This window comes from Struthio camelus, chromosome 12 (genome assembly GCF_040807025.1).
Source record: "Struthio camelus isolate bStrCam1 chromosome 12, bStrCam1.hap1, whole genome shotgun sequence".
Lineage (NCBI taxonomy): Eukaryota > Metazoa > Chordata > Aves > Struthioniformes > Struthionidae > Struthio > Struthio camelus.
In genome coordinates, this window is record NC_090953.1 from 1,360,628 (window position 1) to 1,388,607 (window position 27,980).

The 27,980-nt window shown below is 40.1% G+C and overlaps 1 protein-coding gene and 1 non-coding gene across 7 annotated transcripts; both read left to right on the top strand.

Annotated features, from left to right (window-relative positions):
• The first annotated feature begins 690 nt into the window (after positions 1 to 690).
• TRNAK-CUU (transfer RNA lysine (anticodon CUU)) lies at positions 691 to 763 on the top strand. Its single transcript has one exon. It is a non-coding gene; the product is annotated as a tRNA-Lys (tRNA).
• Positions 764 to 918: 155 nt separating this feature from the next.
• Positions 919 to 27,974, top strand: MORF4L1 (mortality factor 4 like 1). Of its 6 annotated transcripts, none has more exons than XM_068958332.1 (14): positions 929 to 1,085; positions 5,859 to 5,905; positions 9,279 to 9,346; positions 11,087 to 11,152; positions 11,564 to 11,650; positions 12,419 to 12,499; positions 15,178 to 15,240; positions 20,774 to 20,799; positions 21,400 to 21,488; positions 21,809 to 21,910; positions 23,362 to 23,450; positions 24,750 to 24,922; positions 25,288 to 25,372; positions 27,248 to 27,974. In XM_068958332.1, exons 1-14 carry the CDS (start codon positions 1,046 to 1,048, stop codon positions 27,330 to 27,332), a joined length of 1,101 nt encoding a protein of 366 aa, XP_068814433.1. In that variant the 5' UTR covers positions 929 to 1,045; the 3' UTR covers positions 27,333 to 27,974. The 6 variants fall into 6 exon arrangements, with proteins under 6 accessions (XP_068814436.1, XP_068814438.1, XP_068814433.1 ...); XM_068958333.1 differs by having other exon boundaries at positions 940 to 1,085; positions 11,126 to 11,152; XM_068958335.1 differs by lacking the exon at positions 11,087 to 11,152 and having other exon boundaries at positions 919 to 1,085.
• Positions 27,975 to 27,980: the final 6 nt, after the last annotated feature.

Here is a 27,980-nt window from a genome sequence, read left to right on the forward strand (position 1 = left end):
AACACGACTTTGGAGACTGTCTCGCATTTCCAGGCTGTACTGAAGAACCCGGCAGCTTTCCCAGGAGTTCACTTTCTGTGCTGCTCCATTTCGGTTGTCCTTGGTGGGCTACTTTATTTAAAGCGACCTTGGTTAAAATATGAAAACAGATGAAACGATCACAGGAAACCTTTTTGCAGGGAAAAGAAATAATAAACATTCATCTGCCTCTACAAACAGAGGATGTTTGTTCAAACGCGTCGGACCGGCCAACGCTCGTCGTCGTACAGGTGCAACGTAAAAGGCCTGCGGAGAGGAACCAGGGCAGGCGGCGCCAGGGGAGCATCCGCGCCGCGGCTGGGGGCTCCGGCTCCGCTCAGCGCGGGAGCTGCTCGCACCCCCGGCCGCCTCCCGGCAGCGCAGCTCAAGCAACGCCGGCGGACGGGCGGGCGCCGGGCCAGGCCGCGGCCCCGCCGTCGCCTCACGGGCCCCGCCGCCGCCTCACGGGCCCCGCCGCGCGCACGTTGCTAGGCGCCGCGGGCAGCAGAGCGGCCCGGCCGCGGCTCCCCACCGGGGCGCCCCCCCGCGGCGTGGAGGATCAGTCGCCGGCAGCGCTGGACTTGCGCGGGGTGAGGGGGGAGGAGGGAGTTAGGGCGGCGCGGTGCGCCGCCGCGCTCTTCACTACGGCAGAGGAAGAGGCTCAAATGTGGCGCCCGGCTAGCTCAGTCGGTAGAGCATGGGACTCTTAATCCCAGGGTCGTGGGTTCGAGCCCCACGTTGGGCGCAGCTTTTTTTTTCCCCCCCTCCCCATCCCGCTTCTCACAGCCACGCAACAGCGGCTCCCATGAAGCCCCTAACCGACAGTCCGACTGAGAAAGAGCTGCGCCCGCAGCCGCGCGGGGGGGGGGGGGGGGCTGGGCGAGCCGCACTACAAGTCCCAGCATGCCGCGGGGTGGCTGCGGCGCGCATGCGCGGCGCGGCGGGGCTGGGGCCGGCCGCGCGTAATGCGGCGGAGGTGGTGAGGCCCCCGCGGGGAGGGGGCGGGAGGAGGGAGAGTCACTTATAAATGGCGCCCAAGCAGGACCCCAAGCCCAAATTCCAGGAGGGTGAGTGCAGGCGGGGGGGTCGGGGGCGCCTGGGGCTGGGGGCGAAGGCGGGGGGGGGGGCGGCGAGGCCTGAGGAGGGGGCTGTGGGGCAGCTGGGGGGAGGCAGCTCGGCTTGCGCGGAGCTCGCTTGAAAGCCGCCGTGTTTAACCCCCGCCGCTGCTGCAGCCTGTTTCCCTGGTGGGAGGGCTGGAAAGCAACAAAGGAAGCGATTAGAAAGAGGTGAAAATGCTGTTGTGGGGCAGTTAGCGCAGTCTGAGGGGAGCCCGGTGCTGGGAGGCCCCAGTGCGTCGAGGACACCTGTAGTTAAACGCGGCCGCGGCCCGGGGGTGGCACCTGACAGGCCGCCAAATGGCGGCGGCGCCTGCGGGGCCGGAGCAGCCCTCGCTGGGGGCAGCCGTCGCTCTCGAGCCCTCAAGGCGAGGGCAAGTCACAGCGTGCTCCGTTTTACAGGGCTGGGGGCGCTGAGGCGAGCTGTGGCGCAGGCCTTCGGCTAGGCCGCGCTTGGGCTCCTGTATTTCTCATCCTTCAGGAGAGGGCATCGTTCGGTTTTAGCTTTCACTTCTCGGACCATACGATAGGACGATGGGGAGGGGAAAGAAATGAATCCTCTAGTCTTTGTCTGCCTTCCTGTTTCTCATCTTTCATACCTGTCAGTTGTGGGACCTTCCTCCCCCCACCTCCCCGGGTTATTCTAAATGTGCTTCGTTTCATTGTGGGTGTGGACACTTATTGGCATTAACGCTGCTGAAATCTCCTGGGTCCTCCAGGGTTTTTCACTTATTGAGTTTGAAGCATGCTTATTATTTACCCTTCTTTGCAAGGGACCTCAGCAGTTCTCCTGTAGGAGGAGTTTTGGGGGCAGTATTTGGACTACAGAGTTGGCATTTGTGGTGGAATTTATATTTACACCAAAGCACCAGATATTTTTAGGTGAATAAAGGTTAGGATTATGCTTTTGGAGACCTTGATTTTTGTTTATGTTTTAAATAGTGGCGGGGTTAGATATAGGTAAATGGAAATGCTGGGTAATGGTAGATGAAAACTTATTTCCTTCCCTCTTCCTTCTCTCACTGTCTTCTAAACAGGACATTCCTCAAGATTGTGAGTTATCTTTAAAGCACCACTTGCGAAAGAATGACTGGAAACTGGCCATTCTCTGTAGCTCAAACAACACAGTAGTTGTACATAATCTGAGAACGTGTTCAATCGTGCAGCAGCGTTCCATGCCACGCTTTACCCATGGTGTAGTCGTTAGTATTAACCTACAGGAATATTCAAGGTTTTAATGCCCAATTCACATTATAATGATTGCATTGATGTGAAGCTGAGTGAACTGGAAAAACTGAAGCTTCAGTAGAATTTCAGAGAGAAATTATGTTCATAGCTATAGGACTACAAGTGACTTAAAACTTAACTTCGGAACTAAATTTATAGACTTAAATTTTGTTTTCAAATAGAAATGTGTCTGTGGTCTCAACTGTAGCATTAAAAGGGAGAAAAGTCCTGTGAATAAACAGTTTCCTGCAGGCTTAAAACTTAAGTGCTATTATTGTGGCCCCTCAGAGCATGATAAATGAGGGGGAAAAACTGTAAACTTTCAATAAATACACCGCTAATAGTAGTACATAAACTTAGAAGTTACTTGTGTTGGCATTTTCAGAGCAACGGGTGAGCAGGAGACTGAACTTATTGTAAAAAGCTATGAGAGCCTGAAAAATCTAAATGTCAAACTGGAAGGACCGGTGGTACTTAAATACTGCACAGTTGGTCCCCCCCCGATGTCATAGTAAATTTTTGAGCTGCTTAAGGCAGACCTTTTTTCTGAGGATGCTGATGAAATTTCTGTGTTTTCTGGTCTGTTCTTAATACACCAACTAACTAGCCCACCCCTTTGGAATCAGTGGGAAGACTTAACTGGAAGTAGAATGAAGTCCTTGACGTACAGGGTAAAAAAATTCTTATTTCTATAAATACTCTGCGTGAGAAACAACTGGTGGAGTAACCAATTGAATTCTGACTTCCAAAAGCTTTTCCTAATGTGAAATCTTTGACAAGGCAGTGAATCCAGAAGATTTTTTTTTTTTTTTCCTTCCATCCAGAGCCTTATTTATATTTGAGCAGTACAAGCCAGCCAGATTCCAGCATGGAACCTAGGGAGAGAGAGAGCACTAGCATGCAACAGAAGTGCTCGGGGTAGCTTGGCGTTCAGGAGCGCTGACAGAACATGTTCAGGTGTTTTCTGTTAGCTACTCTAGCTGAAGAACTGTTCTATTACAAATACTATCTTTGGGATAATGGAATACACATGGGAGTTTCACTGTAGTGGTGTGAGTGTGGAAGAGAAATGGTCTGTAGATTCAGAGAGGAAGAAGCTTTGTGCATGTCTATATAAATCTGAGAAAGAGAAAGAACCAGTTTGGGTTTTTCTGGTTTCAAGATGACCTTTTTTGTAAAAAGAAGATTCATGCTATGCTTAAAAATAAATTATAAGAAAAATTGGTAATTTTGAAAGTCTTATGTAGAAAGAACTTGTGTAATAATTACAATAAAGAGACGTGTTATTCAGTAGTGTTAGCAAACAATATGAAGTGTGATAATAATAATGGAACTGATTATTTGCCCTGAACTTATTTATATAAACATATCTGAAAGCTTCTTTTAATGAAGGTACTGAAGTTACCTAAGTAGTTGTTCTGTGAGAAACTTGCTGGACAGATTATGTAGAAATACAGATTTATTATTATAATTTTAAAAGTTGAGAGGTATTTTTGGCAAAGTTTTGGCAGGTATTGTGTTCTTGGACTTGTTTTACTGTGAATGTTTTTCCAGTTTTCTGGAGAGCATGTGATCCTATGGTTTAGATATTAATGAAATTTTAAAATGTCAATTGTTCCTTCTTCTTGGTGTAGGAATGGAATGATTAATTTACAATTGTGGTTTTTTTTTTTTTTTAATCTGAGGTTTGGATGTGTTAGGTGAAATTCAGTTGTAGCTGTGTTGATTGAGGAAACTAGTGCCATATCTGGTTGTCTCACTAGCTCCCAGTCTTGTTGGTGAAACGCTGTGTGAGAATGCTCCCTAACCTGCTTCAAGCAAAATCAGATGGATTGTCAGCATCTCCTTATCTGTGTAACTTCACTGTCTTTTCCAGAACTGTATTTTTGGAGTGCATGCAAGAACTTCCCTACCCCAACTGCCCGCAAAAGCCTATGAAGGTATCCGATCTCTGCAGCTGTTTGCAGAGTGATTCTCTGTTTAGAGCCTATATGATGGAGAACCTCATTAAAATTGAGTAATGTGCACGTAGAGTGAAAACGGGCAAATAAAGCCAGAGTTGTGCTGGTTTTGATTCTGGGGCCAGAGTTAGTGATACTTGGTTCAAGGATACTGCGTGCTGCTGGTTGTGACTTCACTTGAATATGAAGAAGTGGGTACTGGAGAGCAGAGTAAATTTTACCGTAGAGGATGCTTCCAGACTGAGGTATCAGGCTGATGGCCTATGAACTGGTTGTGACCTACCTTAGTCATTCCCAAGCTGCTCACAAGAAATGAGTCACCTAGGATTATTTGTAAGTGATGATACAGCCTGCTGCTTGTGGGCCTCCTTCCCACCCCTCTTTGGGGAGTAAGTATCTGCATAAGCATGCACTTGTAACTGTGACACCACTGTTCAGCCCTGTAAGTCCTGGGAATAGTGGCAAAAACTGGATGTGTGCTACACCCTGGAGTATATTATATACTACACAGCTTGCCTCTCTGAAAATGTGAGGTGCTGCAGCTTTCAAAGAGGAAACATCTGTGCTCAGATATCCTGTGTTAAGTAAATCCAACTTCCCACAATATAACTGCACAGTAAGACCTTCCAACTGTTGGAAAGAATCAGACTGAAGAATGATCTCTTCCTACTTAAAAGAAAGCTACGAAGTGAACAACTGTGCCGTTGCACAAAGCAGACGCTCTTCTGCCCCTAAAGTGGGGTTGGGGAAACAGTGTCTCTCTTCTTCTGACTTCACTGAGCTAGAAACACCAGGTATTGTACTTCTTCCAGGAAAAGGAGTGCTACTCAAATAATTGCTTTCACTGGTGTCAGAAGTTTACGATACAGAGGTGACATCTCTTACTGAGAACTAATTTCCTGCTCTGAATCAAAATGCAGTGTTTTGGAGACTAAAGAATCCCTTAGTTACAGTAAGACCTTTTTTTTCCCTGTACTTAACTACTTCAGTACTAAGGCTGAAGTAGTATGTTTGTGCAGAGCCAGCATGCTTCAGGATCTGCTTCTGAAATTCAAGGCTGCGAAGGCGTTATCTGTGCCAGCCTTGAAACAGGATGCAAGCATGTCTCTAACTTGAATTGGCAGTGGCCGGAAGTATGGGGCAGGCATATACATTTTGGTGCCAGTTGCCTTCTGCAGAATGGCTGGCCATGTAGGCATGGGGGGCAGGCCAGGGCATAGTTTACATGCAGCTGTCCTTGTGTGAGTGCTCATTAGGGAACTGCCTAGGGATATTTGCTTCATGGCCTAAATAACTAGAGTTTTGTGCGTGTGTGTGGTTGTTTACTCCAGAGTAGATTTCTTTCTGAAACACCAGTCCGCTCCTGAAATCAATATTTGCCTTTGAATTGCTTTCTAGGTTGATGTGGGATTGATTGTATGCTTTCACTGGAGTTATTCATCTTCTATCTCCTAATGTTGTATTTGATAACATGCAGTTTTTCGGAAATGACACATTGGTATTGTTCTGAGATGGTTATCTGCAACCTTTTTTTCAGGTGAACGAGTGCTTTGTTTTCATGGACCTCTCCTTTATGAAGCAAAGGTATGTGTGATTGTTTATTGCTGGAGACGGTACTCACTGTTCCTCCAGAAAGTAAAGAATTGTACTAGTTTATCTGCTTGCCTAGATGGGATTAAGGATTGAAGCTAAAATACTTTACACCTTAAAGTGATCATACTTTAAGGTGATCATACTCTAAAATTAACTTGTGTTTTTTAAACCCTGTAGTTTTGTGTTTTCTATAGATGAGTTTTAAAAAAAAGAGAAAGTGGTACTGTACAGCTATTCTGGTAAACTACTAAAGGCCAGATCTTGTGCTGAACATCTATAATACACCTGTGTTCCCAGAACACAGGAAAGTGTTCATGCCCGTAAGACTTGGTGCTGGTGCTGATGCATGAACTAGTAAGTTAACTGTAGTTTGAGCTTTCTCAGGGATGTAGATGGCTGAGTAAAATCACTGATCTTCAAATGGGACAAAACTGTAGAAGATAATGCTGGATTAAACTGACGAAGTAGGCAGTGCTCTCAGTTCTGGCTCTTTAACCTGAGAAATAATGCATTACATATTTGTGACTTGAAGTTTACTTACTGCTTTACATGCAGACCTCTGATGCTACACCCTTTCTTTCAATTATGTGTTTTTATTATGGGCCTTAACCAGATATCACTGCAGTGCCATCTACTTTGCTGAAGGTATAGCTCCTCATTTGACTGGTTGTTTCCACTTCCTCTGAAACTGGAAAAGAGGCAGTCTGTAGTGGTGTGGATTATAAGACTTGCAGAAATTTTTGGGACACTCAGCTTTAAGCTATCTTGAAAGCTGGTATTTAAGTTCTTTTAAGTTTTTAGTGTTAGTAAATGTTAAGTGATGTGACAATGTCAGAGAGTGGAAGTAGAGAAGAAACTAGAAATATTTGGTGTCTCTTCCTGTGCCATTGGGAAGCGGTCATTCTAATGTTACAAATAACGTCCAGAGCATTTCTGTTGTAGATGTCTAAGACATGTCTGTATCCCCTTAAGATTTGACAGGGAAGGGAGTAGTCTAAAACATATTTTCATTCGAATGCCTGTTCTTCCTCTTGCTTTAGTACTCAAAGGCGAGTTTGGTATGCATGTATGTTCAGATTGGTACCTTCTGCCAGTGCCTATCTGGTTGCTGGCATAGGAAGGAGAGTAGTGTGTGTGGTGTTTGTGGGTTTTTTCCCTTTCTTTTTTTTTGAAAGCCAACTTTGATTACCAGCAGTCCTACCTCTTGGGTTGATCAGAACTGCCGAAGAGCTGCTAGAGCTATGTGCTTTTTCCATGTTATGTTGTGATGTGCCCCTTCTTTCCGTTATGCGAGGGTGGGTTGAATGTTGCGAGAGCTGGCTCTGCCAGCTTGATGCCAGAAGGGATTTTCTGAGTGGTAAGGGAGCTTTTGGCTGGCTGTTCATGTAGAAAGCCCAGATTGTTCTGGGCTTCTGAAGTGGCAAGAGGAATTGGCTTTTAATTTAAAAAGTTATCCTCTAGGCTGTAATAATTATATCCTTGGCTTTCTTGCTGTTCCTTTGATCTGTTCTTATTCTGTAATACTTGATATGTAACTAACACATTTCATTCCTTATGATCATATCCTTAGCTTCCCATAGCAAGATGATCAGAGAAACAGTTGTCTTTCTGTCAGAGTAGATGAGAAATTACTACTTCTTACTTGACATGCAATAACTGTTTGTGCATCTTTGTACAATGCAAAGTTAAAGGAGGTTCACTTAAGGTACTGCTAGCTTCGAGCTGAAAGTTGATTATCTCTTTTAACTGCTCTAAAATGACTGGAAGTGCTCATCTAATTATCTATTAATGCTCTCTTTGGTGAAAAGATACATTCAGGCAGGAAAGTATTGTGGTACAGAAAATTTTTAATCATCTTTAACTTCCTGCCTGTTTGCATTCCTCAAAACAAGCAGAGGCGACTTAAGTGTATAGTATATCTTTGGCTGGTCTGGGTTACTCCAGGATTATGGTGAACTAGGTCGTCAAAATGAGCCGCAGAATTAAGAGGTCCTTGATCCCAGTCTAGGTGAGACCAAGTTTGATTTCCATGTATGGCTTTTTTTCGCGGAGAGTACGAGAAGAAGTCACTAAAGTGCTCTCTGGTCTCAGGAAAACGTTGTACAGAGACGACTCTGGCATCTCAGAAATACTTACAGGTGACTCAAGTAGCATGGCAAGAAAACAGCAAGTATTACTTCTGTGTATTTTTTTTTTTTTTTGGATTTCAGTGATAATCTTAAGAATAATCAGAGATTAGAAGCTGAAGTCAGAGAGGGTGGTTCTTCGTGTTTCTGACAGTAGAAGTAATAGATTGGATAACATTGTCAAATGGTACAGTGGCTTCTCTGTCTCAGTATCTCCAGAACAAGACTTGATGCCTTTCCGAGTGAAGTACCCTATCCAAGCCCGAGGTGGTGGATTCAATTTCATATGGCCAAGAAGTTCAGGGATGTGTGGTAGGCACAAAGATAAACTAGTTAGGGTTAGATAATCTCTGTTCTGGACTGTGCTCCTGCAGGAAGAGGCACATCTCTAGACATGCTTTTTTATATAGATGTAGTAGCATGAGCATTTACGTGCCAGGCTGCCTGCAGGTGTAGGAAGAAGTTTTGTTACCTGGATAGCATGCGCTGTTGTTCAGCTGTCTGAACGTCTTCCTCTCACATAAGCGGAGACAGCATCTTGTAGGCTGCCATGTGGACCGTACTTATATAAGATCAAAAAGTTTCTAGGAGGGACGCTTCTGAATCTGATTGGCATTGTGGACTGTTTGGAGCAACTTTTGTGTATTTGTTTCCTCTATTTAACAGTCTTGCCTTAATTCCTGTATTAGGAAGTTACTGTCTTCATAGGCCAGTCTTCTCACAGAAATGACTGTTTTTTTATTTTCCTCATATATACATTGTTAACCTAGAAAAAGCCCTTACTGCAACTTTTCCTACTGATATAATGCACACTCTGTGGCTATAGAAGTCCATATTATTCATTTTGCTTTTGAAGACTACTCTACTTCAGCCAGCTTGCCTGTCTGTGAGGTAGGGGCCTGCATGTGAACAAGCTCTCTAGTGAATGGCTTTTGGCTAACTTTGGGGTAGTTAAGTGACTGCTTGTTTACTCTTCTGGTCATCCTCAGGGGTTTTTGATCCGTCTTATGAAGGAAGGTATCCCTTTGTATAGTTGAATCTTTTGTTTGCCTAGCCCTCTCAAATCTATAAATAGGTAGTAACTTGTGTTAGAGAACTTTCTGCTGTGAGATTGCTGCCCAGTATTTCGATGGCTTGCATGGAAATCTGCATGTTTAGACTCTGAAAGCTTAAACAAAAATCATTCAGAAATCTTTTTGTTCTCATTGATGCTGACGGAACTTTTTTCTCTGTTCCAGTGTGTAAAGGTTGCCATAAAGGATAAACAAGTGAAATACTTTATCCATTACAGTGGTTGGAATAAAAAGTAAGTATTATATAAAATTAAGGCAATACTTCATTTTTCTTTACCGATTGTCAGTTTTGAATGCTACCCTTAATGGATTAGCCCTACCAAGTATGTATCATTAGCAGATTATTTCTGAAATTGGCTTGTTTACAAGCAATTTTATACTTAAGCCAGTGATTTGTAGTAAAACAGAGTAAACGTTGGTCAACTAACCGTTTCCTTCAGAGCTTTGGTTGTATAGACCAACTCGCTTAAGGTGTCAGTAGACTAAATAGAATGCGTTATAGCAACTTTCTAATTCTGTTTGTTCAGGTTTGGAAATAGTTGCTATAATTCCTTTCTTACAGAAGTTTTTAGGACAAATGTTTCCTTATATGTTGGTAGGAGAGGCGATCCCTTCTGAAGTGGAGCAAAACAGTCTACTACTCAGGGAATGGTGTCCTTTATTCTTATAGCCAAACTTTGCTACCAAAAGTGTATAAAGGTATGGAGTAGCTTGCCTTAGTGAAGACTGCACCCAGAATGGGAGAGGCCATCTATTTTAGTCCTTCACATGAGCAGGTTTAGCCTGTATTTCAGTTCTTGCCTCTCATGCTAAGGTAAAGCTACAGATATTTTTTCCCTTCTATAAAAATAATAGGACTATCACATTTGCATAGTTGATTTTTCTCATTTTAGTTTTATTCTATAACTAGGTTATGAATTAAGGAAACTTTTTGCCTTTTAGCAATTTAAACTTCAGTTCCTCAGACTTCAAATCTCTTTCAGAGAGCGTTTTTCTGAATTTTGCTTCATCCTAATACTGCAGACCCTTGAGTGAGGACTAATATTGCTGATTTGACTAACAGCTGAACTTCATGTTTTGATACCTAATGTTTTTTTAAACATATCCCCCACAAAATGGGCAGATAAGTGTCTTATCCTAAACACCACAAGTTACAGGGAGTGTTGCTGATTCTTAAGCTGGCTGCTGTATATCGATGAGGCAGCATGAATTTGATGCTACATCTTGTTATCTCTGGTGGTGGAGGGTGCCATAAGCAATGTTGTGACTCCTGCTTCTTTTCTTGCTTGCACTGTTTCTTTGGTTTGTTTGTTTGTTTTTTTCCTTCAAGCTTCCAATTAACTACATTAAAAGTGGCGTTGCTACACCTAGACAGCTGGGACTATATGTCTCTTTAATTTTGGTTTCTGTAATTGCAGTCCTCTTGTATGTTACTTGTTAATTGCTTCTTAATTTTTTTTGCAAATATCAACAGTTAGGATACCAAAAAAATAGTTTCTTCACTATTCACTGTAATATGTGCGGCACAGTTGTACTTTTGTTTTTTGAAGGTGTCCCACAGCTGTATTACAGAAGTAAGACAAGTGGCTTAGATATCTGACCAAAGCACTATCCTAAAAATGTAGATTTAGAATATGTACAGCTGGGTGTATGTTTTTCTATAGCACTTGGATGCTAAGTCTGCCTTATCTTAAGAATCTTGAAGACCTTGTACTCCTGTAGTAGTATTGTTCTTGCCACCTTGGTGTTCTAAGACTGGCAGTTCTTGCCATGAAATAAAAATGGCGTGGAACTCCTCAGGTATGGAGCTTTAGCTTGCACGCTTTAGAATAACTTGGCCACTTTTAATGTGTTTTTTTAATTTGAAATAACTTGTCAGATTGCTCAGAGATTATCCACTCTTTGACAAAGTGGAATTCTTACTGATAATGGCAATTTCCCCAACACCTGTTCTCTTAAATCGTTCACTTCAGATTCTTCAAATATTCATGCCATCTTGGTTTCCTTCACAGACAGAAATCAGAGCTCTTCTTCTTACAGTAAGATCTTATTGCTGAATTTGTTAACCTATAAAATGTTGGAATAGATAAAGGAAAGTCGCTTCATAATATAGTTATGGCTACAGATGTCCCATAATTTAGTAAGTGTAGTTTTTTTTTTTTTGTGAGACGCTTCTTTTTAATTTAAAAGGCAATCCCCTCCTCCCCAAATTACCCATCCTTCAAATTTGGGAAACTCTTCAGAAATGACTGAGAGTTATACTTCCCTAGAAAAACTGCTACAGCTTCAGTCAGTGGGGAATGCATTTGATAGTTTACTTTTTCAATTGTGCCAGTCCATAACTTGTCACAAAAGCAGAGTTCAGTCTCAAATGCTGTGAAGCTTTTAATTGACTGTTGGGAATAGAATCCAATTATGTAGTGTTTTTGAATGATTATTTGATTTTTCAGCTGGGATGAATGGGTTCCAGAAAGCAGAGTGCTCAAATACGTGGATACCAATTTGCAGAAACAAAAAGAACTTCAAAAGGCCAATCAGTAAGTATTTTTGTTGAAAGTCCTTGTTAGTGAAGTCATCTTTTTTTCTGTGGCGCTTCAATCCAATAACTATATTATCAAGGGAAGTTAGTGAGTTTAAAAAAAAAAAGTCTTCAGGAGGTGTGCTAGTCTGATTTCTTTTCCTTGAGATGCTTTGACATAAAGGGGTGTTCTGATCTTTGCCTTCTAGCAGTTGGAACCAAGTAGCAGCTCAGTCTTTATTAAAACAGTGACTTTAGGTTTTGCGGAAGAGTGGATTGATTAAACTGAGGGAGGCAGCCTGACTAATTACAAGTACGTTCTTTAATGTGGCAGTTAAAGTAAGTGATTCTCATGCAGTATGCTTAAAATATACTCTTAAATAGTAAGAATCTTTTCAGGCAGCTTCAGGATGCCTACAAATGCTTTGATCACTATGAATGCTATTTGAGGGAGTGGGGGGGGGGGTGGAGATAAAAATGTTTTCATATAGAATGCTTTTTATGTTTTTCTGAAGCAGTTACTGGGCTGCTTCCTGATGATTCAGAACAAAAAAAGATGGAAGAGGAAGAAATGACTGTTTACACTGCTAACTGTTTATTAGATGAAGCATAAATCTTTTCCATTTTGAGTCGGGTTTGTTCCTGCTTGTGGCAATGCTGTCTTACTTGGCTGTTTTCCTTAAACCATTTACTGAAAGTTCTCTAAATGTTCTGCATAATCTGTTAGCCTTTCACGAAGACACACTTCTTCTCATTAAAGTCTTATTGCCGAATTTATTTTTTAAAGGGAACAGTATGCAGAGGGGAAGATGAGAGGTGCTGCTCCAGGCAAGAAGACATCTGGTCTGCAGCAGAAAAATGTTGAAGTGTAAGAAGCTTTTTATTTAAAAAAAACAAAAACAAAAAAACCCCAAAAACCTATTGCTTGTCCATGTTACTACTTATGTCTGTAAGTAGTAGTTTTCTTACAATAGCTCCACAGGCTAAACTAATTACCCTGACCTACCCCATACAGAAATTGTGCTTCATTTTTGATATACCTGGAAAGCTTTTGTTGAAGTATTTTATTAAAACTATCATCTTCGTTTGTACAGTGTTTAATACTGAATCAAGGTACTGAGTAGGCACTTACTGTTCTTTTTCTTTGCACGCTATTCCTCTTAAAGTAGTCAACTGACATTCAATGTGGTTAGTCCTCCTAAGATTTGTGCATCTTGGTGAAATTAGCTTCTGTACGGAATGCTGGAATCATCCCAAACTGCACAAACATTGGAGGAAAAAAAATAATCTTTAAAATGCCTTGCCTTCCTACTGTACAACTGGTAAAATTGCATTTAGGGAATCTTTGATACTTTGCTGTTTCTATTAAAACTAAACTCATATGCTGTTAAAAATGGTTTTGCATCTTAAGAGACCAGAAGCAAGCTCAGACATCTATTAGAAAAAAATATTTTCGGAAAGTAACTCTCAGATTTCTTCCATTCCATCCTTCTGTTTTTCAGAATAGCTTGTTTGGCCTTTTGTTTAGATTCTCATACAGTCTACTGCTCTACTGCTTTACTCAGTGTGCCATGAAACTTTTCTGTTTGGGAAAATACTTAATTTACTTGATTAAGATGATGTTCATTACTAATACGATATTTTGGATGCTTTGAACTCCGAACTTCCCTTGTGATTCTGTTGTTCATGAGGAAGCTGCTGAAATGATACCACTTCATAAGAAGAGGCATTCGGCAGCAGCCTCAGAATTCATGTCTCATTTATGGACAACTTCTGTTACAAAACATGTATCAGTGATCTGAAGAGTGCAGTGGCAGTAGGTAAAGTTGCTTTTTTGCTCTAGATCCTGTGACCTGAATGCAGATTTCACTTTGGACTTGGTCAAAGCCTGCCTTAGGTTGTAAATTGCCTCTTGGCCTTTGGACTGGGGAGTGAGATGGATCTGGTCATAATGCTACATGTGTATTCCTGTGTGGCCTGTTGCTACAGATCCTGAGATGCCTTAACCGCCCACATTGGTTTGATGTGGTATGTTACCACGTCATGGCTCAGGAAGGACCTCTGACAGAGATCTAGTCATCCTTTTGTCTTCATTTGGGGGAAAAAAAACCTCCACTTCCTTAGACAGTTCCTAATGAATGTCATTAAAATCCAATTTAAACAGATCTAAGTTATGATCATTACTAATGGGACTGCTTAAGGGGCTGTTGTACCTGATTCTCCTTGCATTTTAGTCAGTAAGAGTGGAATTAATTCCATGTGTAACCTTGGCACAGGTACTTATGACTCAATTGTACATGCTAATATTTTAGTGACTCTGCAGTTTGCATCATAATGAACATCCCAAGAGTAGTTTTAGGCCTGGGCTCCAAATACTCTTAACTTTAGTCATGTTGGTAGTTCAAATTGAATGCACTGGGATGAGTCTTATTCTCTGCAGCTGAGTGAAGGCTCAAGTTCAACCTGCACTTGAAAAGCAATGGAATTCAAAGTTGGCTTAATCCCCTCAACCACACCTAATAACTAACGTTGCATCCAAGGTAGATCAACACAGCAAAAAAGACTTTACTGTAAACCTCTTAACTATAAAGCTTGAAAGCATGTTACCAGGTCTGTCTTTACTCTCTGGTTGAAACCCACTGGGGGAAGGGAATGGCTTTGCTTTTTGCTGTCATCATGACCGTAAGTATGGGTGATTGTTTCCAGCATAGCAGATGAGGTAATAAACTAGTTCTCTGAAACTTCTGTTTCACGTTGATTGGAAAAATTAATTCCTTGATGATGGATTATCAGAGCAGTAAAGGGGAAGAAGAAAATAATACTGTTGCTAGAATGGTCGTCTTGCATTATGAAAGACATCTATAACAGGGTTCCATATGCTTGTTGCACTGATCTTGCTCCTAGTCTCTAGCCGCTACCAGCATCCGATATATCCTTCTCAATTACACCTGTGCTTCCTCCAACAAAGTCTCCCTGTTCTTTTTCCTTATCTGGAGGCTGAGGGAGAGGAAATACTTTGACTTATCCTAGCAATGATGCAGGGTTGTGCGAGACTGATATGTTTTTGACTGACCTACTGCTTCTCACATCCTGCTTATAGCTAAAAGGCACGATGGCTTCTGAAAACTGAAAATCTCAAAATGCAGTTCTAAAATAAGACTTCTAGATTGTTCTCCTGTTATAAATCTCAATTGCTACTTAAAGTACATAAAGTATGGTTGGTGGGGAGGGGGAGAGATTGATCAAGCAACTGTTCTAAAAGGGTAACGCTGTCAACCTATTTAGGCCTCAAAATTTACCTTTTGTAGCATTCTTGGAGGATTGAACAAAGGGGAAGATAACTTATTTTTTGAAACTTTTTCCTCAGACAGCCAAACAATAACAGAAAGAAAATAACAATGTAAGCCTAACTTATCCTCCAGGAATGTTCAATAAGACTGTAATATATTGCTAAAAAGGTAAATTTTTGAACCTTAAATAGATTCTCTTAAAGGCTAAACACTAGGTCTGACATTCTTTCCTTAACTCAACCCCCATTGTGCCTAGATTTTTCAGACGAGATGGAGCGCATACTGTTTGCTGTTTGGAGACCCCTACAATATCGACGCGGTGAGTTAAGGATGGATTGTCAAACCAGGATTTTCATCCTGAAATCCAAACCTCCTTGCTTTTTAGATTTCTTTTAGCGGCTCTTAAAGTCTTCAGTTGTAATGATGTAAACTTTGGTAGCAATTCAGGTAACAACTTTAAGTACTGCAGTATATCCTTTTTTTTTTTTAATCTTTTTTCTTTTTTTTTTAAAGCCAGCCTGGACTAGCAGTTTTTAGTCTCTCTGAAGTGCATACTTTTTCTCTTGGGAAGGTATATGATTTGAGTAGTCAAATGCATTCAGTATATCCACTGTTTAAAAAGAAGTGGAGAACAACTGACTTCAGATTTTTGAAACTGGATAGTTCTAGAAGATTACAGTTGGTCTGCATGCTTACTGTAGTGCTGAGTCCTGCTTCTACTGAAATCAGTAATAAACTGCACTGTGGTGTGTAAGTTTTGAGCTAGGCTTCTATGATAGATCGTTTTACAAATGTGAGGATTGATCTTATTCCTTAATGTGCTGTATTTTCACCATTGACTTGAATAATTTCAAAATACTGCTTCTGTAAACCACCGCAACTTGTCTAAAACACTTTTAAGATTATCCATAAGCAGTGTTTAATCAAATAGAAAAATGCATAAAATGAAAGTTGTATACGTTTTGATTTGGGATTAATTATTCATCAGATGATATTTAGAAAATATATCATAGAAAAATTGTATTTATAGCAGCTTTCCAAGAATGGAATGCAACACTGCAAATACTCTTTTTTCCAGAGTGCATTTTCTGCAGCACAAGTAAATTCCAGCTTTTAAGAATTGATGCTAACTTTGGCAGGCCTAATATGATTAACTTTCAGAAAATCAGTGAATAATAAGAGCAAGCCAGTGCTTGGAAAATAAGAAGGGCAGCCTAGACTATTACTGAGTGAAGATACAGTACTGAATAATGAATTTGAGAATGTCTGTGTTATATTTTTTTCTTTTTTTAATGATACATTTGCAAGCAGTCTCATCAGAGATGTTATCGGAACAACTGCCAACTTAAACGTAGAAGTTTTAGCCTTTTCTTCTAACAGGCTTGTTCTTAGTCTGAGCATACTACTCAAAAGCCTGTGTTCCTGGTGCATGTCTCCTGTGGCATCGTCTGCTATCTTTGACACGACTAGTAGCTCCTAAACAGGTTACTCAGTCCTCTAAACGTTGAGCGGCTTATGAACACTGCCTGTGTGCCAGTTGTCTTGAACCGTAAGAACTCTGGAATGGCTCAAGCCAGAGGTGGTCTTGACCTGTTTTGCTGGTGACCAGTAATGCACTTGGAGATGGCAGTCAAATGAGGCAAGTCTAGAACGCTGTTCTCCCAATATAACCTTTCTGCTTCTAGCAGTCTGCAGTTAAGGGATGTCAGAGCTGCAGGCTCCATCCATGTGGTAGGTTTAAAGGTCTGTCTTATGTTATTTTGTCTAGTAGCTTCTGAACCGTTTGAACTCCTAGCAACCACAATGTTCTGTGGCAGTGAGTTCACTAGCTTGAATTCAGTATGGTGTTGAGGTGAGAAGGGAAGAGGATGACTTCTCCAGTCTTTCTAATGTCTGTTGCTTGTTTTTATTTCTTCTGCCTATTTCTTGTGTCTTGAGAAACAGTAATTAGTCCTTTCAGATTCACTTTTCTATCTCTAATGAAACCTCTACCACATTTCCTTCTTGCTACTTGGTTGTTAGCATGAAAAAGAGCCCTTGTCTCTTGGTTGCTCCTGGTATATAAGCCGCTACTACGCTACTAACTATTCTTCTTCTTTACCTCTTCTCGTTTTCTTGTTTGTCCTCTAAGGTCAGGTGGCCTGGCTGTGCATGAGACATACATTTGTATAATTATGACTTTTGTCTTTATCCTTTTGCTAATAATGCTGAATATCTTAATTGTATTTTGATAGGAACGCTTTCTTCTCACAGCTGACTTAGCGACTAAGCTGTTTGAGCAGTAATGGCTGATTTAGGGCTTTTTTAGCTTATGTATTTTTCACCCTTATTTCATTTGCTGTTTTGCTACTAGTCACCTGCTATTAGGACAGATTTTATGATTCCATACAGCTTAGATATGACTGTCCTGTTATATTATCAGTAAACTGGCATCTCACTAATCTCCTTTTTCTGACACTCAAGAATATACTCAACTCGGATGCCTGAGACTCAAGCGGTAGCCCACCTTCGTTCTCTGCTGCTTATATCTTAACCAACCTTATTGTAGGGGGGTTCTAATTTACTTCTAAGTTCCTTTAAAAGATGCTTGCAAAAAGATTTGGGGCAAGCCAAATATTTGTTGTAGACAACACTTTTATCTCCCTGTCAGGGACTTCCAACTGTTTCCGAATAAGTAAGCCTTGTAAAGTCTTGACTTTTCTTCTGATGTCATATTTGTCAAAAGAACTGTCGGTAGAAGATGAAAATTACTTAAATAGGCATGTCCCGTAAGACCCTTTGGCTTAGGACTTTAAGAAGAATTAATAGTAACTCTCTTGTGCAAAAAATGCTGTCGTCTTGAGGGTACTATTTCCGTCCCACCCCTACATAGTAACTGTCAAAGAATCTTACACTTGATTATCTTTCTTCTGACGGATGTCTGTGGAAAGGCAGAGGCGCAGTCTTTCAGTATGTCTTCTGCTGTGGCATCCTCTTTGCCCTCATTTACCATTTAGTAATGAACACAAGCCTGGTTTGGATATTAGGTATGGAAGTCTAGTATTATATTCCTGTGGCATGGACTGCTTCCTTAGTTTCCCTCTGGGTCTGTCACCTTTGATGCATAGTGTTTCATTGTAGTCAGCTATTCTATAAGCTGTAGTCTTGTGTTCATTTCCTATGGATTTTCTTCTTTCTAGAGAATTTCAGAAATTTATTATGTTGGTATCTTTATTTGTTTTTGGCTTTCTAATTAATTCAGTCTCACGTTTTGACCCTCAATACTTGTATGCTCTTGCTCTAGCTGCCTGTTCTCAATCTACTGAAACGAATGCCGTGAATGCTTGTTTATAACTTCTCACCAGAATTCTGTTGATCCCTGCTCCCCTTCAAGGAGGAGGCAGTGTCTGGCCACAGCGGGATGCATCCTTGAATGCTGAGCTGTAGGACCTTTCAGCTCTCAATTCAGTTTTAATAAAAACTCTTTTGCACAGAAGCTTCCTTGAAACTCCCATGCTCCTTCTTCTGTTTAGTTCCATTGTTTGTCAATTCCCAGTGAAAAGCTCTGGTCAGTAGTGAAATAAGTAGATGAGGGTAGCAGCTGGTTTGTACTGCTCGTATAAAGGGAGGACTATCAAAGTTCTGTGCTGCTGTGACCATGCTCTAGGACTTGTTCTTCCTGATGTAGGCAAGAAGTGGCACAAGAGGATGTTTTAACCTATCCTAGATAAGTTTTGCCTGTTTGTGTCAGTTGAAAACTTATGTTTCCTTTGCCCAAGTGGAAGCTACTGTCATTGTGAGGCAGGCAGGTGTTTCTCAGGTGTATGTCTCAAAATGAGTCTGATTAATGGGTTTAGTTATCTGAGATGTACTGCTTATTTCAGGCTCCAGCTTCTGTCAAGTAGCGCCCTCTGCAACCTCTGTCACACACATGCCGCACCTTTCTCATGGACAGATGGAGTACGTTGCATGCTTGAGTTGCTGTACGCAGCAGCAGCATTTCATCTCGCGCAACTGGTTTAACCTAGTAAATAGTAGTGTTCCAGACAGTCTGCTGTACAGGCTACGCTTAATCTGCCTAATGCTGATGTTTTATCTCTAACCTGAGCTCTTTCTCTGTTCCCTAACTCAGATTTATCTTTTAAACTTTGCAAACAGGTGGCTGCTTTGACTTGAAGCAGAGGCATATGACTTGAAATATAAGGAATGAGCAAATATAAGGAATGAGGTGGGAGAGCACAAGCAACTGCCTAGAATGGATTATGCTATACTTTGTACTTCAGTATCATAGAGATGTGTTTTACTGTTTTTAATTGTGATAGTTCTTGAAGTCCTTTGTGTTGTCTGTCTATTGTTTTCTAGGACTCTACTCCTAGACTGATGCTCTAACATTATTTTTATCTTGTGATTTTAATCCTGAAAAGAACTCCCTGTTCCTACTTGTTTACTCTAGGTTTGGAAGAAAGCACTCTCCAATACACAAGCCCATTATCAATGACTTGGCAATTGTTCCCTCTTCCTGGAGAGAGATGATCCACTGTTTTATTTTGGCTGCAGTTCCGTTTAAGCCTAATGCTTGTTTGTGACTTAAAGCTTAAAAGAATGCCTTACTTTTCCTATCCTCAGACCTTTCTAGAAACTGTGCCTACCTCCTGACTCAGCTAAACCCAGTTCAAAGGCTGAATACAAACGTCATCTGACATAGTGGTGAATTTCCAAAGGAATAGTCTTGTACTCGTATAAAGTCTCATGCAAGCAAACTGGAAGCATATTCTTTATCTCCGTAAAGAATACGATGCGCTGAAATTTTTTTTGAGAGGCTTAACTGGATTCCTGTTCATAGTGAGCAAACAAGAACATGACTAATTGTATTCTTATTTCAGAAAACTAGAGTTAATATTGGTTAGTAAGTATACAAGTTCAGATAATAAACTAACAAAAACATCTGTTAGGTCGAGGGTATCAAAGACAAAATAAAACTATCTGAATATTTTTATCCAGTGTGCATTGTATTTTAGGTGTCTCTGAAATTTTTGGAAGTCAGCATCTCGGAATAGCTCTTCATTTGGAATAAAAAAGAGAAAGAGATAAGGGCAGTGAATTTAGAGCAGCCTTGAAGAAGTATGTGAACTAGAAACTAAGTGTTTAGAGAAAACCATTGGAAGAAGAGAAACATTAGAAACATTTGGAACCGTACTGAATAGTGGTGTTCCCAGTAAGTGGCAATTAGGTATAACTGATCTCCCCTTAACGTTCCCAGTGCAGTCATAGACAGCCCGTGCAACTTCATGAATCTAATTCTTTCAGTGATATTTAAATCATCCTCTGCTCCTGTTGGCATAAAACTGTATGTTTTCCAGTCTTTGGCTGCAAGTTATTTCAGTTGACTGAGACATACCTCATAGCTTCCCTGCGTCTCTCTTTTCTTATACCATGTTCTGTCTTTTAAGCAATCCATGAAACGCTGAAATAAATCACCCTAGAAATCTAGTGTAGTTTTCAATAGCGCTTGAAAAATATGAAAAGTATCTGCGGACATGACTTGAATAATTGTCAGTCAGTACTATTAAATACTAATGTGTTCTTGGCCTGTCATCTTTTGGGTTTCTGTAGGTTTAATTATGCATCATAACTTTACTGAATCCCAAAAAACTGATGAATATTACCCTATTACATGGAAAATCTTGAAGTATCATAGCTGTGCTGACAGATCATCTGGTGCTTCTCCTTTCATTTGCGATTATCTAAATACTCCATAGGCCACTCAATATTTGGTCGTTGTTATGAACTTACTGGACAGCTTTGACTCTCAACTTTCAGTTTTCTAAGTATTGCTATCTTTATTTTTGCAATAATTTGTGTTCTTCTTGCAGGAAAACAAAAAAGAACAAACAGAAAAGTGAGTATGTCTCTTTATATATATATAAAAGTGGATATCTTTAGCGAAGGTTTTTTAGTTGGGGCAGAATCTTAAATCTGCCTCAGCTGAGTTTACCAACTATCACCTTGTGTTCTTTTTGGTCTTCAGGTGTCCCTTCCCCTTGCTCAGGGGGAATAAATACCTTGCTGGTTTGTATACAAACTATTTGTTGCAGTCTGAAAATTTGGACCTCTTGCAATTTGAAAGCAAACTGCACGAAACTATTCAAATAGCCTTATTAGTCAAACTTACATCTCCATCTCGATAAGAAAATGTGACATACTACAAGACTGAGTTGCTGCTTCCAAAAATTCTTCCAAAAATATGTAACGAATTACAGATTCTTAGTGCAAAAAACTGTCTTCAGATAAGTGTGAATATATCCACTTAAACTATTTCAAATGTGTGAGACTTCCAGAAGACAAGTAATAACACTTATTTAAAAAAAAAAAAAAACCCACCTGAGAGAAACTTGAGTCTTATTTCTAAATCCTTCTTCTAAGTCTTTCTTTTTACTAATACTTCTTACTGGCTTACTAGATTTCTTATGTAGTATAACGGCTGCTTTTTTTAATACAGCTCCTGGAATTGGAGAAGGGAGCAGTACCAGTGAGACTCCCCAGCCTCCTAGGAAGAAGAGGGCTCGAGTGGATCCGACAGTTGAAAGTGTATGTATTCCTGACTCTCTCATAGGACTTTTTTAAAAAAAAAAAAAAAAAAAAAAAAAAAAGAAGGTTGCTTTGTACAGAAATATGAGCATGAATATTTTGTCTTATAGTACAGCAGTGTGAAATGTTACAACTTCAAAAAACTAAGGTTCCCAAATGGCTTTGGAAAGTCTAAGCTATATCCCTATTCCTTGTGGAGCCTACAGGAACTACTGTACTTGGTTCAGTGGTGTATTTCAGTTGTGGAAACAAGGAATATGGTTGACTCTTAGCTTGGGCAATTATCTGAAAGTAATTAGTCCGATTTCACTTTTTTTCAGGAAGAAACATTTATGAACAGGGTTGAAGTAAAGGTGAAAATTCCAGAAGAGCTGAAACCATGGCTTGTAGATGACTGGGACTTGATCACCAGGCAGAAGCAGGTAATTTTTGGTTTTGGTGTTTTCTGTTTGCTTTTTAAACAAAGGCAATCTAGCCTTACATGGGCAAGGGCAGTAAAACTGGAGTTTTATATCCTCTTTAAGTACAATGTAGCAAAAAATCTTGTAGAGTTGACACAGTCAAGTAATCCTGATGGCTTTTTGACTGAGTTCTGGTTCCAGTTGAATTTTTACCAGTGGTTGTTTGTGAGTAGGACTGGCTCAGCGGTGTTGCACGTCAACTTATGGAAGAGATTCTGGCATCCCATTTAGTCTAATCAGGCACAAGTTAAAATATCGGTTAACTTTGAACTTGTGTGAACTTTAAATGTGTTGTTACCTTAAGCATGTTTGGTCTGTTGTTACGCTTTGAACAGTTTACTTGGTTGGTAGAGAACTGGTCCATAGGAACATCCAATGTGATGCATATTTTACCTCAGCTTCTTCCTGTTAAAAACTTAGCAGTAAGTGGGATGTAAAGTATCTACAGTCATACTACGACTCTGTCAGACAACTGTCTCTTGAGGTAGTGACACTTAATTCTTCTGCCAGGTTGGATCAATATAAACTGATGAATGATACATTAATTTTACCTAAATTAAACCATTTTATTTTAAAAGTAAAATACATTCTCATGGCCTTAAAACTCTGTAAAAGAATCTTGACTTACTCCATGTGTGAAACCAGTTACTAAAATGGGCAAGAAACCTACAGAGTAATATCAATTTTGAAAATCGTTCGGTAGGCTGCAATCGCACGCTCTGATTGCTGCTCTGAGGTCTGCCTTTATTCTCAGCCTCAAACAAGCAGAACTATTTATTTTCAAGTCCTACATGGACAGGATTCACTGCACCCCTCAGCCTTGCAGCATATGACTGAACTGGGTGTCTGTAGATACAGATGTTTTGTGTATGGTATTAAAGATAGAAGTTGATCTTGGTGAATCAGGATTGGGAATATTGTGTCTTCAATTCTGGAAGCTCTAATGTAGCAGTGACACTCCTTTAGACTGTGTGCAGGCATTGAAATTTCCAACAGCTATTTGTCGGGCTTATTTCCTGCACAATGGTAGCAATAGGTGCTGAACTGTGGACATAAGAATCAGAGCAGGCACACAAAAGAACAGGTAAAACTTCTGTCGTTGCTTATATAACCACTGTGTGCGGCCTGGTGTAGACAGGGCTGTACCGCATACCTTTGACTGTTGGGGTAATTTTGATGGTTTGTCTTCACATTGCTGTTGAGCAGCACAAACTGTAAATGGAAATAAGTATGTAGATGCTCTTATAGTTTTTCGGTATGCCACAACTAAAACAGTTGGGTGTTCCTTTAATAACACTTAACATCTTAATTCTCTTCTAGAAATGTCCTTATCTATTTAAAGTTAACATGTGGATAGAAACGTCTGCATAAACTAGACAGTTGATATTTGTGTAACTTTGCTTCTCTCATAGCTCTTCTATCTTCCTGCCAAGAAGAATGTTGACTCCATTTTAGAGGATTATGCAAACTACAAGAAATCGCGAGGAAATACTGATAACAAGTAAGTGGTAGTCATTTCAAACCTTAATTATTTTTTCCTGTTATTGTTCAACTTGTCCTTCACAGAAAACTTGGTAAGTTTATTTGTTAAATAGATCCCATCCTATGTCCAGCATAATGTTGAAGACTGAGGGGGTTAAGGAGCTCACAAGTCTTTGAGGAGCTAATTTGTAAATGCAGTTTTGCTCTCTGGATGTTATTGCTTCTTTTTTTCCCCCCTCAAGCCTTTTCTGTAAAGGAAACTGACAGAGGCAAAGTGAATTCTTCTTCATCCGCTTCATTCTAGTTCAGGTTTACTACACTGGGTGAATAAATTCAGTGCTAGGTATAAGCTGAACAAACTACCAAGAAAGCAACCTAGCAGTTGGGCAAAAGTGTTCCTGTATGTTCCTGTGTGCAGATAGAATGGTAGGGAACAGGGAGGTGGGAGATGACTTTACTAGAAGCTTTTACAGGAAGAATCAAAGGGGGCAAAGCTAACTATTTTGAGGTGATAGCTTCCAAGATTCTTATTTGTAATTACCCCAGGGGTCAAGCCCTGACAGCAAACAAGGAATTTTTATTCTTAAGTGAAGCTTTCCTTTTTAAAGGAGCAGGAACTAGAAATGTGAAGTTTTTTTCTTCCATTCAAGCAGAAGCATATTATTGACTTGTCAGGGAGTTTTAATATCCTTTTATGTAATATCTATTCTAAACTAGGTTGCAGGGTGGAGTAAGGGTTGCACTTCTCAAGTGTGTGGTGTGACTGCTTATACAGAACATTGAATCCTAACTGTATAGGAGTTAAATAATTGTGAAGTTGGAGGCCTTCAGCAGATGGAATTGAGACAGAGTTAGAAAGGGTCAGTTTTCTGAAATACCGTGTGACTAGCCCTTTCCAGTAAGCAGGAGTTAAGTCTGATTACGGAAAGTAATATTCTACTCTTTAACTGTTGTGACTTGGGATTAACTTTGGTTAAAAACAGAAGAACTGGTAATACGACTCCTTAGAGAAATACTTATTCACTGCTGCTTTGAATAGACTACTCAAAGAAATTAGCTTAACTCTTAAAGTGAGAAGAGAAGTAAAAGCAAGGTGGCTTTTGGTTTGCATAAATTCTCACTGAGTTCAGAACAGTTCATTTTAAAGGAAAATCTTGAAATGCATTACTCTCTACAGCTGTACATCTTAAGGTTTCCAGTCAAGTTTCTCTGAAAAGTCCTGAGATCTTGATGATTTTGAGGGACTGAACAAACCAGCTCTAATCTTGTGTCTGTGCAGTCATTAGAACGAGACTGAAGAGTTTCCTCTGTTTACCAGGGAGTATGCTGTTAATGAAGTTGTGGCTGGAATTAAAGAATACTTCAATGTAATGCTGGGAACTCAACTACTGTACAAATTTGAGAGGCCGCAATATGCCGAAATTTTAGCAGATCACCCAGATGCTCCTATGTCTCAAGTCTATGGTGCCCCACATCTACTGAGGTTATTTGGTGAGTATGACATCTACAAACTGAAGGGGGAACAGTTAAAGGTATTTAAATGCTTGCTTTTCCTGTACTTTCTCAGTACATTTGAATTGCAGAAATTTGAAAAGCAACTTTGCAATCAGTGATTTAATTCTTTTGTTACGCTGTATGCCTAAAATGGTCAGAGTAGTTGATGATTTTTAGAATAAAAATGGCCTTTCAATAGCCTAGCTACTTTAGGCAGCCTTGTATATATTGGAATAGATTCCTAGGCTTTTTATATACCCTCGTATAGGCTTTTTATGTATCCTAGTAAAGGGGGTAGACTTTATTGAAATACTTGTTAAAGCTGTTAACTATGACAAGTGCTACTTTGTCCGTTTTGACAGTACGAATTGGTGCTATGCTTGCTTACACACCTCTTGATGAGAAGAGTCTGGCTTTGCTGTTAAACTACTTACATGACTTCTTGAAGTAAGTACAAAAGCCCTGCTTACCAAACTTCTTTGGCTTGCTGAAAGATTTGAAAGTAATGTGTGGCCTGTGTTTGCTGAAGACAACTGTACATGTATGTTACAGCCTGTGAGTGGTGTATTCACTGAAGCTTGCAGTAAAGTTTTAACAAACTCTGCTGTACCGTAATGTATGAATAAGATTGTTTTAACGTCTCTCCTGTATACTGAGGTTATTGCCAGTTAAGCACGTGTGTGTGTTTACATACCTATTAGTCTGTGTGCTTAAACTGTCAATGTCTGCTTCTTGTTTCAAAATAAATGTTGGAAGCATTTACTCATAGTGGTTATTAAAAACAGATGACAATTATAACACAACAGGTACTAAACCATTAACTAACAGTTAAAGAGCGATAAACCATCCTGCTATTATTTTTGGGGCAGACTCACTGGTAGCTCTGGTTCTCTGCACTATGCTGTTGTGTTGCTGTAGACGTTTTATTACATGTTTAGGATGAATCTTTCATCCTAAATAGTAATTTAAGATTTAAATGTGGAATGTGTGTGCGCTGTGTGTGTGTGTTTTGTTTTTTTTTGTTTTTTAAATCTGCCATTTGACTTCAGGCAGGTAATGAAATATAATCTCATGACTGCTCTAAGGAACTATGGAGTGATTTGCTGCTTAGTTCGTCTTGAACTGTTTGCTGAATGTGAGATTCTAAAATGGAACAGAATAGATTGAAGTTCAGCGTCTACTGAGGTGTCATACCTGTGCTCCGTATATATCTGTGCCATGTATATGTGCAAGCATGACTTGGGTAGCTTTCATGTACCCTTACAGCACTGGAGGAACTTAGCATTATGCTTTTGGGATAAAATATATGGGTAGGTGGGAACAGGTGGGTGGTTTGAAACTGTTCAGCTGTATGCCAAGTCACAGCATCAGTGTGCTGCTATTTGCTTTTGCTGTGCTGACAGCTTTTCTTGGTCATCTTGTACTAAAACTGTAAGTTTCCATTTGCAATTGTCATGGAAAGAAGAAACGTTTGATGTCCTTTCATACAAGATCGTAGAGGTCTGCTCATAGTATTTGGGAGTATTGATTTGTAAATTACTGGGGTGACAAAAGGTTAAGCCATTTTGCTGGTCAAGATTAAACTTTATTCCTGTGTGACTGGGTCAGCTATTGGAAGTTAAAAGAAAACCCTCAACTCATCCAAGAAGGTGATCTTACCTTGCAATAAAGCTGGAAATGGCGAAGCCTGATTTCCAGGGCAAACTTGTTTTGGAATAATCCTGAAGTTTGAGTTAACCATAGTGTTTTGGATAACTGCTGAAGTAAATGCAACTGATAGAGCTTTACGCTGTGAAGACAGAAACACGAAGCCAGGGCACTGACCAGAAATTCCTGAATCTATTTAATGAGCGGTAATGGCATATAAAGCTTAACTTCCAGCTACTGCCCTTAGTTGGCCATTGCTGATATTCCTCTAGTTATCATTCACCCATCAATTTAAGCTCCACGTTTGTTCAAATGGAACTGCATGATGTCCTATTTCTCATGCCCCTTTCAGTATCAGTAGTAGGTTGATTCTTGGTACAGCAGCTGGCTAAATCTGAAATGTAAGTTGTTTCATCCTGTTAATCTTAACCTCCTTGTGCTCACTGGGAGCCAGATTTGCTTGAGAGAAGTGTGTTTGGAATTGACGTTGGCATGAGTTGTCAATTCCGTAATTGCTTTGGACAGCTGACTTTTCCTAATAGATGTTAGATTTGTACTCTTGAAATCATGTTTTAGGATCTCAGTAAACAAACTCAGTCATGGGATGTTGAACAGACTCTTGGCAAAAAGATGTTTTAATGTTTTTTTTTTTTTTTTTTAATATCTCTTTTGTAGGTATTTAGCAAAGAATGCCTCAGCATTGTTTAGCGCCAGTGACTACGAAGTAGCGCCTCCCGAGTATCATCGGAAAGCAGTATAATACTGTGCTGCTTTACAATGAAGTGATAATTGGATCCTTGTAATAGTACTGTCCACTTCTACATCTTGTTCTTCACCCTCCTATTGCACATGTCTCTATTGCACAACCTATGTAAACATAAAGTGAATAAAGTTGTGTGTTTAAAATGGAACGGCATTTGTAAGTTCTGAAGATTTTCTTGCTCTGAAATGGAAGCTTGGAGTTTAATGGGAACTCTTCAGTGTTTCTGGCTTGCTACTGGTTTTTTGCCTCAGTGGAATGTAGAAAAAAATGCGGTTATGATATTTCATTGTATGAACTCTCCAGTACTTGTGGGTCTGGTTTGACATTAAGACTTGCCTACCTAATCTGCTATATTGCTTAGTAGTAACAAACCTAGACTCTCAGACCCATGGGGGTGGTGATCACCTAGTGTTGATGCTATTAATTAGTCTGACTTTCAAACCCATTTACTTTCTTGGTGTTGGAAGTAAAATGTTTGGTCGATAAATGTATGCTTTTATTTAGATAGTTGAAGGACTGTGACTTTTTTTTTTATATTCTAACAATAGGAGAATACATTATCATATCTTAGTGTCCTGGAAATGTTGGTCTTTCACAGTTGTTTTTGAAATCTTCAAATAAACTTTTTTTAATTTCAAATGTTGT

What these genes read in the sequence shown, in the direction of transcription:
- MORF4L1 (XM_068958332.1), top strand. Translation starts at nt 1,046, where the DNA reads ATGGCGCCCAAGCAGGACCCCAAGCCCAAATTCCAGGAGG. An exon ending in CAAGCCCAAATTCCAGGAGG is followed by an intron (nt 1,086 to 5,858) that starts GTGAGTGCAGGC and finishes CCTTTTTTTCAG; the next exon opens with GTGAACGAGTGCTTTGTTTT. An exon ending in CGAGGAAATACTGATAACAA is followed by an intron (nt 23,451 to 24,749) that starts GTAAGTGGTAGT and finishes TCTGTTTACCAG; the next exon opens with GGAGTATGCTGTTAATGAAG.